Source organism: Akebia trifoliata, chromosome 7, assembly GCF_017979445.1.
Source record: "Akebia trifoliata isolate Shusen 1 chromosome 7, ASM1797944v1, whole genome shotgun sequence".
Taxonomy (NCBI): Eukaryota; Viridiplantae; Streptophyta; class Magnoliopsida; order Ranunculales; family Lardizabalaceae; genus Akebia; species Akebia trifoliata.
Genome location: NC_141381.1, coordinates 3022450 through 3039722, shown reverse-complemented (window position 1 = coordinate 3039722; position 17273 = coordinate 3022450). Strand labels below are relative to the sequence as shown.

The following is a 17273-nucleotide window of genomic DNA, read 5'->3' as shown; positions in this document are numbered from 1 at the left end:
CCCACATTTAGTAAATTTCTTTTTCAACCCAAAAAAAAAAAAAAGATCTCGACTACAATTTCACATTTCTTTTTTTGCTTCTATTTACTCCACCACCACAAGTCTTCTTCAACTCCCTCAAATCAAAATCTCATCTCACACATACTCTCTCACACAAAAGTATATGATATTCTAGAAATAAAAAACTTACTTCATCACACTAATGGAGTAAATATAGATGAACAACTAGCAATGTTCATGCTTATAGTTGGTCATAATCAACAATATCGAATACTTCAAGAGAAATTTCAACATTCAAGTGAAATGATAAGCTAACATATTAATAATGTGTTGAATGGAATTATGACACTAGCTGAAGATTATTTTAAGCTTCCAGGATCTAATATTTCCAAAGAGATTTTATCCATATTTTAAGGTATGAATTTTTTTATATTAATTTTTTATTATATTTTTTATTATACATTTTTACAAATAGTTGGTTACAGGATTGGGTTCGAGCAATAGATGGAACACATATTTCAACATTGATTCCTATTGACGAACAAGTTCCTTTTCATAATAGAAAATCAATGTTTACCTAAAAAAAATTTGGTGGCATGCTCATTTGACTCACAATTTCAATATGTTCTTATTGGTTGGGAAGGTTCTGCTACGGATTCACGTGTATTAAATTTAGTACTTACAAGGCCCACCAACAAACTTCATGTACCCAAAGGTATAATGCATATTTTACTTTTATTTAAATTATTAGATTCTATATACTACTAATATATTTTTTGTGATATAAGTAAATACTATCTTGTAGATGCAGGTTATGTTAACATGTTGGGGTTTGTTACTCCATATCATGGTACTCGTTATTACTTGAAAGAATTTGGTAGTCTTCGTTCCTAAAATTTAAAAAAAATATTCAATATTCGACATTCATCATTACGGAATGTTATCAAATGTATTATTAGGATACTAAAAAGGTGTTTTTCTATTTTGAAAATAACACCCCCATACCCATTTGAAACACAAGTGAAAATAGTTATAGCTTGTTGTATCCTACATAATCATATACAAAGGGTGAAGAGCAATGACTTATTTTTTGAAATGGAAGGATTGGAAAAATAATAAGAAATTAACCTAGAAACTCATTAAGTTCAAATTCAAGGTCCAAGAGTTCTTAGTAGAAAAAGAAAACGACAAGATGTTGAGAGCTTTCGAACATCAATTACAAAGGCAATGTGGAGTGATTTTCAAAAAACATGATGATAAAATATTTCTTATTTTTAGTTTGAATATTATTTTTTGTTTCAAGATTTTACTTTGTGATACTTATTTTGATGTTAATATTTAATATCAAATTTGAATTTGAAAATTTTAGTACACCAGAATAGACTCATACCAGTGTTAAACAAATAATATGAATACTAAACCCATATCAGGATTAGTTTCAAATAAACAAAATAAAAGCAAATCTAGTGCAGGATTTATCACCACAGGGTCAGAGAAAATCCAATTCAGGATATGTAAAATAATTTTTGCTGCAACCAAACATGACCTAAGTTTTCTTCCTAAAACTAGTCATTTTAACATCTTAAGTTAAAATAATAATAATTAAGTTCGTCTTGAACGTTAAGTTTTTATCTATTTCAACTTTCAAATCCCAAGGCAAGAAAGGATTTTTTAGAAAGTAAAAAAAAAAAAAGATGGAATTTTGGTTATAAACAACCTAGGTTTCTATAAAGGGTTCATGTTAGTTGAAAACGATGAACTAAAGATAAAGTTAAATAAGATTAAAAATAATTTACTGTAGATATTGAAGAGCTTGTAGAAGATTGGTTTTGAGGAAAAATCTTAGGAAAGTAGAAGATAATAGAATTTTTGGTAGAAAAATCGAAGGTTTCCGACAACAGATTAATGTTAGGTGAAAACAGTGGAATGATAAGGTTGAATAGATTAAAATAGTATACAAAGTCCTGATAATATGACTCGCCATGTGACATATTCAAATGACTCCACCATGACATGGACAAGTTCAAGAATTGTAGATCTGAACGCATTGGGATACACGATTCCCTCGGGATACACTTTTTTATGGGGTCACGTCATGGAGTCATTTGAGTATGCCACTTGATGAGTCATATTATCACGACTCTTAAAATAATATATACCAAAAGAGGTTGAAGATCTTGAAGATGATAATTTTTGATGAAAAATAGAGGGTTTTTGACTATGGGTTGAAGAATGAGGAGATTAGAATCATTTTTATTTGTTGATTGACGTCACTAGAAGACTTAGGCCAAGGGGGGCATATCATCAGTTTGAAAACACAGGGATTATCTCAAATATTTATTAAAACATGGAGGGATATATCTAAATCATCCATTATTTTAATCTTCAATTCTTTTAAAAAATTCATTAATAAATATAAATCAAGTTAACCAAATCAATCTAATTTGGCAAGTATTTTGTCCAATCATCCATTGGATTCTTAAAATGAGAGAATATCTATTGCTACACCAACTTAAATTTTATGTTAAACAAGCAATAATTAAAGATAATTTAAGTTTCTTCACACCCAAAAAATTATAATAATTAAGTAACAACAAGACATCATCTAAGATAAATAATGAAAATTTTAAGTAAATTAGTAAAAATAAACTCAAGATCATTTCTAGCACACGCCGGTCTTCTTCTTGGCCATGACAAACTTTTTCCAAACCGCAGTGATCTCCCTTTGAGTCTCTAAGGCCGTCTTCTTGACGATGATTCCATTGTTGTCCTTCTTCTCCTCAGTGATGGACATCTTCGCCTTGATCCTAGAGGGGAGGGTATCGAGCTCATGCAACACCTTTTCTATGTCGATGACAAGGCGCTCCGCCAAAGTGCGGGAGAAGTCTTCTCGAATGACAACACGTAGCACCGTGACATGTTGAGCGTCAGCTGGCATGGTGTAGGCGGGAACAATCCACCCAAATCGACGTAGTGTATCTGACACCTCGAACTCATTGTGACTACTATTATCTTTAAGAGAAAATGCTACTAATGGCACACCATTGTCCTTCGACACGATGTTGAAGCGTCCCGATTTCTCTAGTCCTTCCTTTAGTACGATTGCATTCTCTTGGCAATTCTCCATAATGTTTTTGTACCCCTGAAGAAACATATAGAAGAAATGTTATACAAAAATAAAAAATATTTGAAGACTTGTGCCTTGATAGATTATGGTTCTATATAGAGTTGAATGATCAATGCAGTCGATACCCAATAATAATAATTATATATATATATAAAAGGCTAAAATCAAGTTTGATATATGTTTTGTAAATTTGGAATCAGTTTCTATAATAATATGAATTTGATAATCCAAAATCAGAATCTATAGTCAAAATGTAACTATCTGAACCAAATGCCCCCTTATATAAAACTTAATTAACAAGTTTATCAATCCAAAGTGTCTCAACATTGGTCGATCCGATCTGATAATTAATTTTTATTAGATCGAGTTTGGATCAAATGAACCCAAACACATTATTCAATATAAAAAGACATACCTCATAACCCAAGCGAATTAGTTGATAGTATTGAGCAATAATTTGACTTGAACCTGCAATTTAAAGATTTAAAAAGTGAGCTTCTATTAACACACCAACTTTACTTATAACACACCAAACTATATGGCCTTGGTCTCATAATGCAATTCCAACCCATTTGACATGAATATGGTTTATCATACCTTTAGAGAAGTTGAGAGTGAATGTGGGTTGATCGGCTCCAAGGTAATTGATATGGAAAATAAGTTCGTCGGGCAAGTCTTCTTTGTTCCTCCAGATGACCCACCCGATCCCAGCGTAGACAAGTCCGTACTTGTGGCCGCTAACGTTGATGCTCTTGACTAATGGTAGGCGAAAATCCCATTCTAATTCTGGGTAAAGGAATGGTGCGATGAATCCACCACTAGCAGCATCTACATGTATTGGGGTATCCCATCTGCAAAATTTGAATCAGATTTAAAAATAATAATAATTTAAAAATTACAAAATTTATTTTGAGAGCTTATTTGTTATAATGCCACACCATTTTTTGTTAAAATGCAGCAAGCATGGTATGTATAAGTTTGGTGTGGAGATAACCTTTTTAATTTTTCAAAATTGCACCCCAAGAGAAGCCGGACTAGAGAGGTAGAGGTAGAGAGCAAAAGAAGGGGAGAGAGGAAGAGGGGTAGTGGAAAAAAACGTCAGTTGTGTGGTGCTATAATAACAAGTAGGTGGTGTGGTAAAATAACGGTGTGTTGTAATAAAAAGTTGGCATAGAAATATACATCATTGAAGTCATCTTTGTGCGGTGATAAAATGAATCTTATTCCTCCACTTAGTTACATCTAAAATCATTTTTTTTTAGGTCAGCTCACCTCTTCTTTTTTTTTTTTTGTGTTATCAAATTATAATAAACATTCTATTGCCACACCAACTTTTACTACGGACATCCCAATTCATGTGATATCTATCAAAGAAGAATTTAGTACACATATTGGGGTGCCCTTGATAAAAATTAGTGTGACAATAGAATCTCTCAATTATAAACTAGTTGTATAACCATGTCATATGGATTGTGGCAAAATCGAAAGAAGCCATTTTATGTAAATGCTGTGGTCAATGGGTCAGGGCTTGGCCCATCCCATTATGGATCATTTTTGGATGGTGTTTTCAAGCCCAATAATTACAGGCCAGGTTTCGACATAGTTATTTTTATTCGATCCAGCTCGGCCCTTAGACGGGCTAGGGTTGGGTTAGGATATCGAAGCACCCAAACCCGACCTGGCCCGGCCTGGCCCTTACTTTGTCTGATAGTTAATATAAAAGTTGCCGAGTCCGACTTACCCTGTTTGCTTGTTCTTCTCGATCAAGAGATCATTCAAGAGCTTGACATCCTCGAATTCACCATTGAGGGTCGAACCTAAGATAGCGGCGACACAAATGGTGTTCTCGTCTACCATCTCCACTGCTTTCACTGGGTCCATCACATAGTAATCCTCCCTCAATTTCACCTCCTTCAGTTCCACCTCGAAGTACCTCGCAAATTTCTCCCAACAAACCTATCCAAAATCGAAGATTCTTGCTGAGAAGGATTTCAAATTATTTAAAACTCCAATATTCGACTAAATGTCCAACCAGTCGAGTTGATTCAAGTGAGTCAAACTAATCAATATTAAATTAATAAAATTTATTTATTTTTATATCATATATAACTTGTCCAAGTTTCTATAATCCAAGTGGAAAATTTGGCTCTGACGAGTTTTAATACTGAGCCAACTCAAAATTCTATTGAACTAAGTTGAGTCAACAAGTTTTAAAATGTAGGTAGAGGCATGCACAGGGCTCAACTAACCAAAGAATCAGATTGGATCAGGCACAAAAGTTGATCTATTCTTATCCGATAACTTTCGATATGGATCAAATATTTTTTGGGTTTTTGATCCCATATAGATCCAATTCGACAACCTATCGGATCCGTTCTAGATTAACCATGCTCCAATCAGATAAAATCAGATTATGTTATGGGTCGAGGTCTAATGAAAGCTGACCCGACCCGAAATAAGTAAATTACCTGAACATTGGCACCAGTGACAATGTTGGGCTTGTCAACAGGTTTGCCCTCAGCCTTCCTCTTGTTCTGCCATCTCCTTTTGAAAGCAAGTCCAGCCAACATTATAGCCTCTGAAGACCCCACAGTCCCTACTCCTACTGCAGTCTCAGAATCTCCCAGCGGAGCGTTAAATAGGTGCGCGATCATGTTCACACATCGGTTCTGTGATTCAAAAATTAACCAATTAAACAATAGGTAGTATTATATTAAATAAACATCAGCATCATGGAATCATTTTTTTTTTCATATATCACAAGACAATATGATCTTTTATTTATTATTGTTGTATGTGAGAAGGGGAGGTGTTTGATAGTCAGGATTGTGGCGTTGCTCAAATCTAAAGTTGATCGAGTTGACTCCATTTGATTATTTTTGATGATTCTGCCTTTAAACTCAATCGAGTCAATTTGTTAACTCAGTTGAGTCAGATAAAAAATACACTGAGTCTAGTAGAATATGCGTGAGTTATCAAAACATGGGATGAAATCATCTTATTTACATATTCCAAACTATCTACAAAGTTAGTAAAATTTGTCTATAATAATTTTAGAGATATTCTATTGCCACACCAACTTTTGCTAACAGCACCCCAAATCATATTCAAGTAATACACATCTTGGAGTGCTGTTAGTAAAAGTTGGTGTAACAATAGAATCTCTCTAATTTTATGAAAAATAAAATATAAATATAAATATTTATTTTAATTTTAAATTATTAAAATACATCTTAACTTATCCCAATCATTAAAAACAAAATCCAACACTCCGGATAAGAAACATCCCATGAATTTATCAGGTATATCTGAAATACATCGTAACCGTTAAATTTCATATTTCAACGGTCAGGATTGAGTATTGGAATTTTGAAACTATGGTATATGCCATGGTAGTACCACACACATTATTCAACATCATACTGATGTGATGTGGCCGCTTAGAAAACTTTTACTGATGGGATATAAATACTAATTCCTTGGAAGACCGGCTTATAAGTTATGATTAATTCCTCAATAATTAAAAGCATAAACAATAGAAAAATCAATTACGGGCCCCACCATACCAATTGTGACCTATTTAGTCCCAAATGTTGAAAATTATGTTTGGAATTATTGCCAACTCCCAGTACTCTATAACTACCACCCAACTTTTGTCTTCCAAACAGCTTTTTTTGTTTTAAGTAATATTGGTATAAAAGGAGAGATGATATTCCCACCCAAAATTTTATTTATCACACCCCAACTAAGAATAAAGAAAATAATTGCTTGATTGGGAATAAGTAAAAGTTGGAGTGCCATTAGAAACGCTCTCATTTTTTTATTTTTTTGCTAAATTTTTATATTTTGGGTGCAGGATTTTTTCTAAGACAACTATTGAAATTGATTGAATGAGTGTTATAATATTTTATAATGTTTGAAGAGTGTGTTTTAATCTTTAATTGGGATGTGATAAATAATTTAAAAAATTGTGGTGTAATAAGTAAAAGTTGGAGTGTCAATAGCAACTCTCTTTATAAATCATCAGATCATCTGTGTAATTTTAGAGAAAAATATAAATAATTTTTAACTTTTTAAATTAAATAAATCTAAGTCAATTGATTCGGTGTAATAGTCTGTCCAATTTTTAAAACATTGACTCTAGCCAAAATTAGCGGAGCAATTACTACTTACAAGATTTTTAAACATTCTTCTAAATCAATTTATTAGATTGAAATAATTCACAATGACCATGACCTTTGATGGTTTGATCCAAACTGTCCCCCACAATAATCATATTAAAGAGGAATGTGATTTTCCTGTTTTTTTCCCTCTTTTGATGAGTTTGTCTCGTCCTTAATTCTATAAAAAAAAAATTAACTTATAAAAAAAAAACCACATATGGACCCCCATTAGTACCCAACTGATTAAAGCTCAAAACAAACTGTCATTATCTACCTCACCACTTGCCTATAATATCGCCCGTGACAACGGTGTTCAAGGTCAGCTTATATTTTTATATTTATTTTTTTACTTATAGTTTTAAAAAAAATTTATTATATATATATATATATATATTTTTTATTTGTCAATGTTTAATCGTGTAATTTGACCATTGGTGTCGGTAGGTATCATATAAGAATACCGACACAACCTTATCCTAAAGAGTGAGGTCCTATTATAATAATTAGAGTCCCGGCTAGCCTTACTATGATAGTGGGCAAAAAAAAAAAAAGCATTTATGAGCCTCACTCACCATCGAAAGACCTTGAAATGCATAATAAGATCTCGAGATTTTTAGAGAAAAAAGTACATTATTAAATCCCATCTACAATCAAAAAATATCTCGAGATACGTAAAATAAGAACTTAAGATCTAAAGATTTATACCAAAAGTCCTATTGGCGCCTTGGATCTAAGGAGTACCATTCTCTATGAATCCCACCTCTATATATATGGAAGTATCCAAACACACCGGTGGAGCCAGGATTTTGCTCATGTGGGGGCAACTAAGAGTAGAAATAAAATTGTGGAGACAATTAAGAGTGAATAAATGGTTGTGGGGGTAATAGTGACAGATTTCTTTATCTGCCAATAAAATCTGTTTCAATAGCACATTAAATCATAGAATTTAAAAACTCTTGTGGAGGTAAGCACCCCATACCCCCACTCTAAATTCGCCCCTTCAAACACATGATGTGACAGAAAATATATATATATATATAGGAAAAGGAGAAATTCTATGGTCATACCAAATTTTTTTATTGTCATTTCAATTCATATTTAAATCACCAAAGAATTAACACACATCTTGGGTTGCAGTTTGTAAAAGTTGGTGTGGCAATAGAAGCTCTAACAAAAAAAAATGAAAAAGATATTTTTTTAATCATTGATGCCACATTTTAAATTTGAAAGTTCAATTATCCTCTATTTTCGAAACCTTTGATCAAGCAAAGTAGAGATGATATATATATATATATATATATATATATTTATTTATTTATTTATTTATTTTTGTAATTTTATTTTAAAATCTAATCTAAACCAAGAATGTTAGATGACTAATTTGGGCCAATAGAGCAATCTAATCTCGTATTTTACATTATAGAGTCATATAAATATCATGTTAAAGAGTTGAATTATTAATTTTAAGTTGACTTTTAATTGTAATAATAAGAGCAGAGTGAATTGAAATTTTTTAGTGATAATTAGTACCATAGTCATCAGAAGCCTTATGGTTCAAATGAGAGGAAAAAAATACATGTTCCTTAAATACTAGTAATTATTTCCTAGGGATTAGTGTAGATTTTGGATCAATTTTCCTTTTGATGGCCTCAAACTCTGAGGCTACTGTTTTCCTTCAATTTTTTTAATCCAAATACTTCCCAATTTGTCTTTCGTATGTTAGTATTTCATTGGTTGAAGGACGCATCTAGACAGGGGTGGAGTTAGTAAGGAGTTTGTGGTAGGGTTGACAATGATCCGAAATATATTCGATGTCTAATCCAATCCAATTTGAAAAAACATTATAAAAAAAAAAAAAAATTGAATTTTCGGATTCGGATTAAAATCTTAGATCCAATATAATTTTGGATCTGATTCAGATTTACCTCAATTCGCTCAAAAAAAAATCCGACCTAAACATATTATTATTATTATTATTAATTTCATATAAATAAGTATAGATAAATGTTTTAATCTTTTTGGTCCCTCTATTTTGTAGTTCAAAAGTGGATTTTTAAAAACATAATTTTATATTTTTTTTAACATTAATAATTTGAAAATAAGGCACGTGTTCAGATCTGATCGAATCGATTTTGAATTAAGGATGAAATGAAACAGACCAGATTCGATTCACATATTCATCAATCAGTTCGAATCAAATACATATTTTTAAAAAAAATTAGTTCAGTATTGGAGTAATACTCATCCATCACTAAATCGATCTATTGTCAACCTTAATTTGTGGAGGCAATTGCCCTCACAAAACTTTGAGATACCCTTGTATTTTTAATTAATTACATACCCCAATTGCCTCCACTCCCTCACTCCTTCAAATTCTTGTCTCCCCTCCCCAATTTTTTTTTTAAACAGATAACATTGCCCTTTGACTGGGTCTTCTCTCATAGATTAATTAAAAATGACCTAAATATCTTTTTCTTCACCTTCTAATCAAAAGCCTAAGTATTTTGCCCCCACTAAGAAAATCCAGGTTCGGCCCATGCGTCTAGAATCCTTTGATGCTTTCGAACCACAGCAAAGTGTGGCTCATATCAATTCTTTTTACAGTATTAATATCCTATCGAATCATTTCGCCACGTCTGAGTATTTCCACCCATAATTAGAGCCGTGATAACCGGATAACCTGGCGTTTTTTTGTACGTTCCCTAACGTGGCAGTATATAGACCATAGATTTCTTTCAGATACAAGAGGAAAAAATAATCTATGATTCTACGCATTGCCACGTTAGAGAGGGTACAACGAGCGTCAGATCTGACGGCGTCATTACCCACAGAATCATCAAGTACGGTATCCCATTCGTTCCTGTAGAACCTGACCGATGTTTATGTTTTGATACGACTTTAAAACACATCGGCTACTAACCAAGCCTGTTTTCTACATGGCACAAAACACGCCACGTAGGGATCGTAAGTTGTTAATCACAAATCTAAGGAAAACATGTTTCCCCGAGATCAGTATACTTTGGTCAATTTAGCAAATCAAAAAAGAGGGGGAGAGAGAGAGAGAGAAACCTGTAGTTCGGTTGTGACTGGATACTCATCCATGTCAACATAGTTCTTATTAATGGCAGCCATCATGAGCTTATCACACTCTGGTTCCATCCAAGTTGTCACAAATGATGCTAAATTAAGCCTTGGATTCCCATCTAACATCAACTCATCATTTATGATCTGATACGCTGCTTCCTTCGGTATCGAATTCTCTGGCATCTTAAACCTAATTAACCAATCAAACATCCATCAATTAAGTTTTCAAAATCAACGGTTCTGATCAAATCTCAATAATCAAAATGAAACATGAATGAAGAAGAGAATATCAAATCACCTTGGAAGCGAAGCTTTAACGTATCGAGAACCAAAGGTAGAATGAATAGATACATCAGATTCGGAAGATGTCTTAGAGAGAACCATCTTGATGAACAAATTAACAGAGACAGAGAGAGAGAGAGAGTTGCAGACCTAACTGTAAGAAGGAATTATTTCTTGGAGAAGAAGATGGATGACTTGTGGAGTTTATAAAGGAAGAAAGAAATAATATTATAATAAAATGTGGGTCCCACGACCACCAGACCTTGTAAGAGACGCGGAGGGAGGACATCGTCCTCCTTCTGGAGTAGTTTTGAATTGTACGTAACACATGTGGGCCCCACCACCACCTTAGTCCTTAGTTCCTGTGGACCTTCTAGTAACTCGGTGGGATGACATCGTCTTCCTTTGGCTGACAATTTTTACTAGAAGACTTAATTACTTGAACAAAATTTGAGTAAATGAAAAATAAATATTAAATGGTAAATATTTGCGTTTCCGACTATTTTATCGAATGGTAAATATTTACGGTTCTTCTTATCTATTGAGTTAGATCCTTAAAGCCGGTTTTTGGTAAATCTTGTAAAATTTTGAATGAAATTTTTATTTAATTTTAATAGATCTCACAAATTAATAAATATTAAATATGATCCATCGGAATTTAAATTGAGTAATGTATTTATTACCTTATATAACCATTTTGTGATTTAATGGTCCTCTTAATTCTCATTATTTCTTTAATTATTTTTCTTGAATTATCACTATTTATTTGTTTTTATTATTTGATTTATGAGTCCAAATAACGGACTATGGTAGTTATGAAATATATCCTGAAATTTCTTCTCTCTTAAGAAAAGGGGAAGGAGAAGAGAAAAGATGTATCAAATTTGATATTTCAAAAAATTTATTTTAGCTATAAAAATCATGATAATCTGACTTGAGAAAACATATTCGATCTATATGTAGTTGACGTGACAAGTGTGTAGAACCGTAGATGTTTTTCCTTCTTTTCTTTGAGATACACAAGAAAAAATATCTACAATTATGCGCACATGCCGAGTCATTGTTTCATTAGTCATAAAAATTGAAAGACCATTAATAGATGTGAGAGTGGTCCTGAAATACTCTAAAGCTAATGAGGTGCCCTCGAATCAAGTAGAAAGTTAATGGATTTGGGTAACTTGTGTCCTAAGGCACATGGTAAGATGCATTTAAAACACCTTAGAAATATTCGTTTCAGGGAATTTTTGGTAGGAAATTATCTTTTTAGATTTGTATTTAATGCTTCTTTAACTGGCACCTAAAGTTGTAAGCACCTTGGTGTGGTTATACCATGTGCTAATGTCATCATGCATAGGTAATATGTGGTGTAAGAAACTTTTGTGGGAAGAATGACATAGATGATATATGATGGGAGAAATTCAAATTTCCTAGGGATACATAAAGTTTTGATTGAGCTATAATGTTAGGATGCCTTTTCATCCTAACCGTTGGTTTCCAACAAAGTTGGACAATGGAAATTTTGACGAAACTCAAGCCCCTCCCAATACTCTCATAAGAGTATTGATGTGAAGTGATTACAAGTTTATTACCTTTTAGGGATTTTTTTGATTATTTGATGTCCACTTCATATAAATGCCTTGTTGCACACTTAATGTGTCTACTAACTAGTCATATATTCAAATCGTCTTTAATTACATCTTGTGGTGCAACTTGGTCTAGTTCAAACCGAGAATCAAACGAAACAAATAGCTTTGACTGGTTTGAGTGGGTTTTGAACAAGTTGCAATTCAGTTCTAAGTCAAGAAAATGTAGAATCGGTCAATTTGGTTTGGCTCTTTATTCAAAATTTGTATAAAATCGAATCAAACAGTTAATCGAATTCTTATAAAATATAAAAGAATGCTACAGTCTAAGACCTCATGGGGATGTTAGGCTTGTCTATCATATTTTTTTTAATAATACCTTTATCGATTTTATCTTTTAATAAAAAAGATAAGAGTAAAAAGTTTAATATACTAATTTCTTTTTACTAAAAGACAAATTGAGTAGAATTATTATTAAAAAAAATGTGGTGGGGAATGCTAATATCCAAAATCTTATGGGGACGTTAGCATTCTCCCACACTTTCACTTTCTAATAATACCCCTATTGAATTTATCTTTTAGTAAAAACACAAGAGCATATTGATATTTTATATAATAAATGTTTTTCTTTTATATTATAAATGTTAAGGGCATTTAAGTCTTGAGATTTAAATACTATGTCTGCAATTAATGTCAACATAATAAATGTATTTATTAAAGGTATAATAAATAATTGTATTATGTAAAAGACCAAGATGCTCTTGTTTTTTCACTAAAAACATAAAATGAACAAAAATATTTTTAAAAGGTAAAAATGTTGGAGAATGCTAACGACCCCATAAGGTCCTTAATGTTAGCATTCCTCTATATATATAAATTAATTATGGATTATTTTAATTCGTTCATCCAAAATGATATATTACACTCCAAATTAAAATTTAAAACTCACAAAAGAATTAGGCTCTTGTCTCTATGTCTTCTTTCTCTCTCCTTCGATTTATTTATTGTGATTATTACTTAAGAGTTAAGACATAAATTAATGACTAATAAGATCATTCCATATTTATAATTATTTTATTTTATTAAAATATATGTTGTTTCCAAGCATGATTCTAAAAATTGGATCAAACCAATGGTCTGATTGGTTCGATTGGATTTTCTAATTAAATTGGTGTCGTTCATGGCAGAGATCAAGTTTTCTCAGATGAGTTAACTTGTCTCGGACAAGATAAATCATTTAATTCGATTTATAATAATTAATTTATATATTTAAATAAAAACAAACATAATTTTTTATAAAGCTACTATTGTCCAATCAATTCCTACATAAATTTTCTTTGCACACAATTGGTGTGGTGTTAGTAAAAGTTATTGTGACAATATTAGTTATTCTTTTAAAAATTAGAATAAGATAAATTAGAAGATGCTTGCTCATAAAATTATATTTTATTTATATAATAATATTTAAATTCTAAAAAAATTAATTAACTCAATCAAAACGTACAAAATATCTCAATTGACTCGGTCAAGTTTTACCGATTCAAACAGAGACTTTCAAATTATCTTTCGAGTCAACATGTGTACCTGTCTCGTTATTGAACAACACTTTATGAGCTTTAAAACCATTTTACAAACCACCCACCTTGATTTGACAAATGGTTTGTCATAAAACAACAAGCACTTTTATCTAACTCCGGGAACAAAATAAATTCTTGACTCTGATGACGTGTCAAAATATTCTTGCCTTATGAAAAAACCGAGTTCGAAGCCAACTCGGACTCGATGTTCTTCGTGGGATGACGTCATCTATAACACCATCGGCTACTTTTCGAATTTTCTCATTCCGTTTTCAGACAAAACGATCTATTCTTTTTCGAGAAAGTCTCCACTCGGTCAATACTCGACTGACGTGGTACAGACATGGACCTATAGATCTGCTTTCTCGGGATACACACTGCAAATCTTCATAAAAGATGTGTAAGTATGAATCCGATAAAACATGCCCGTGCCTCGTAATCGAGTATTGACCGAGTGAAGACTTTCTAGTTCAAAAACTTTATTCCTTTTAAGGAAAAAACGTATGAACGCATCAAGTAAAGAAGTACTATAGAACTACAAAAGGTAACGAAGCAAGAAGGAACCGTTCCACCGCCTGAAGGTTTTGAACCATTATATGTTAATTGTTTTTTTTATTTGACAAATTTTGATTGATGTGACTCACATGTGTAAATCACCATTATTTTGTTAATTTATTAGATCCGACCTAATGGGATCCATTATTTTAAGTTGTTGGATTAGGTTAAATTTAATAACAATAAAAATAATAACATTTTTGGATTGATATATAGATCATGTGAGATTAGGTAAAAAGAATTGTTCTAAATTAATTTTCTTTGACACTGCATTGATGTGGCAGTATACCAAAAGAATCATAGATTTTTTTCCCTCGAAAGGATCTATGGTTCTCAGTGCACTACCATATAAGTGCAGTATCGACGAAAGTTCAATATTTTTCTAGTAAAAATCATTTTGTGTTAGACAAATATGTTGATTAGTGGATGTTATAGGAGAAATCCAATGATTGAATAATATGGATTATGGAACTTATGTTAAGTTTAGATGAGGGATCTTGGGAATAAAAATGGTAATACCGACTTCAAACAGTGTAGTAATGATTGGACAAAATTTCTCACTAAGTATGCACGTATAATATTATGATGTCTCGCCGACACGTGACCAGTATGTAGGAAAGTTTGAGCATAAAACTTGAAATCGACATGTATTTATGTTTCTAAGAGTGAAAAATCTCTACTCTCTATTATTGATAGCCCAAGTTGTGTGGCATCCTTTTTCTCTTTGTGGACTACTTTTCTTTTAAGGGTACATTTGTTTGCAAGGAAAATTAAGCAGTAAAGGATTTTTCGTGGTAAATCGATATTTTCACGTATTTGACACAGCAAATCAATAAAAATTGTGTGAAAATCGATTTTCCACGCACACAAAATTTTCAACGATTATAAGCAAATCCTTTTGTTTGCAAGGAAAATTAAGCAGTAAAGGATTTTTCGTGGTAAATCAATATTTTCACGTATTTGACACAGCAAATCAATAAAAATTGTGTGAAAATCGATTTTCCACGCACACAAAATTTTCAACGATTATAAGCAAATCCTTTTCTTACGCCCCCCCACCCCCCCCTCCTCTTGAAAATTGATTTGCCAGCACATCGACAATTAATAAACGTACAAAAAAAAATGCAATTAGAAACCTAGACTTCTCAAACTATTTTCATTTCCATCTTCCTCAACTAAAAACCTTACCACTGTTCCTCACAGTAAGTTCTCTTTTTCTCTAATAAAATTTATTTGATTAATGATTCAAATTGGATTTAATCGTTGAGTTTTATTTATCTTTTTTAAAATAAATTGATTTAAAACAAAACAAAAAAACCCATAAAAATCCTCATGGTCGTGCTGTCATAGAAGCTCGTTTTTTTTTTCATTAAACTTCTTATTTTTTAGGCTTCATGATAGGAATTCATACGACCCTAGAGTTGTAAAGTGTGGAACAACTAGTGATTGAAGGGTTTTAGTAGTGTAAAACACTATTTGCATGACGAGTGGTACTCGTGTTTTTCATCACTAAATTGTTGTGATCACACTATTTACATGTTTGTGTTTGCATAAACATTCATTAAACTATTGTAATCATACTATATGCATGTTTATTATTATTTTCTTATATATATATATATATATATATGATAGCATTCAAAGGCCCTTTTTTTTTTGCTAACCGAGTATCCGGGCCAGCTTGCACGCATCACGACTAATCTCGGGGAGGACTACCACAGTAACCCACCGCCATGGTTCCCCAGTTAAATTATGAGAAAATCCAATAGGGGAATCGAACCTGTGACGTGTGCCTAACCCATACTTCACGTGCTCGCCCTTACCACTTAGACAACCCATGGGTGGGTTCAAAGGCCTTAAAGTAAACCAAACATTTTTTTAATGTATGGGTTAAAAGTTTCAGAATGGGATGATTTTTTTTTAGGACGATCTCTATGATGAGGAAATCATCTTCACCAAAAATCAGCCTATTCCAAAACTTTTAACCCTATCAAAAGTGGTTTACACAAATTGGACGATCCACGATTCTTAAATTTGTAAATTAGGGTTAGAAGTTTCAAAATGAGCTAATTTTTGGTGAAGATGATTTCTTCACCGTAGAGATCATCCTCACAAAAAATCAGCTCATTCTAAAGCTTTTAACCAATATTTTGAAAAATGTTTGGCTTTCTTTAGGGCCTCCGAACATTCCCCTTATATATATTACTCAAACAAGTTATTGAAACTCCAAAGTAAATTCAAAATCCCATGACTATTGATAGTGAAACTCAAATAATTCACTTTACATTATTGGATTGGAAATAGGAACAAACATGAAAGACTACAGAAGATAAGATTTTGGGCATCAATGATGGGACAAAGAAATAGTTAACCTGGGCATTTTAACTCTATTTTATCATCACGACGTAATACATCCAAGAAAGGAGTGTACCTATCAATAATGGGCAAAAGAAATCATTTAAAAATAAATTAATTAAAATACTAGTTTTTTACTATTTTTTTATGCAACTCAAACAATAAAAATAATTTTTCGCAAAATTTTCCATGATGGGCTCAAACACTAGAAAAGGATTTACCAGACAATATTTTCCCTGCAATCAGACACACCCTAAGAGTAGGAAACTTTATCCCTTTCCCACACCCGACAAATGCATGGATTAAATGCTTGAGATAAGTATTATCGGGATACACATAAAATCCCAATTGTTGGATTTTATAGTTGCACGGTCAAGATCTCGTGTTATTTCTTGCGTCATATTTCATGAGTCAACGAAACCCAACCCAGTTTGTGTATTTGTTCAAGGTGAACCAAACAAATTTAGCATAAAAACAAGCCATCATCCTCTCTTCTAATGAAGAGAAAAGATTATAATGTTTGAGATGATAAATGGATCGGATTCAA

The 17273-nt window shown here is 32.2% G+C and overlaps 1 protein-coding gene across 1 annotated transcript; it reads right to left on the bottom strand.

Annotated features, from left to right (window-relative positions):
* Positions 1–2539: 2539 nt before the first annotated feature.
* Positions 2540–10834, bottom strand: LOC147397984 (glutamate decarboxylase). Its single transcript, XM_086447081.1, has 7 exons — positions 10673–10834; positions 10360–10564; positions 5596–5796; positions 4869–5083; positions 3725–3978; positions 3543–3595; positions 2540–3142 (listed from the first exon to the last, which is right to left on the bottom strand). The coding sequence occupies exons 1-7, from the start codon at positions 10756–10758 to the stop codon at positions 2663–2665; spliced, it is 1494 nt and encodes a 497-aa protein (XP_086303207.1). The 5' UTR covers positions 10759–10834; the 3' UTR covers positions 2540–2662.
* Between the last annotated feature and the right edge of the window lie 6439 nt (positions 10835–17273).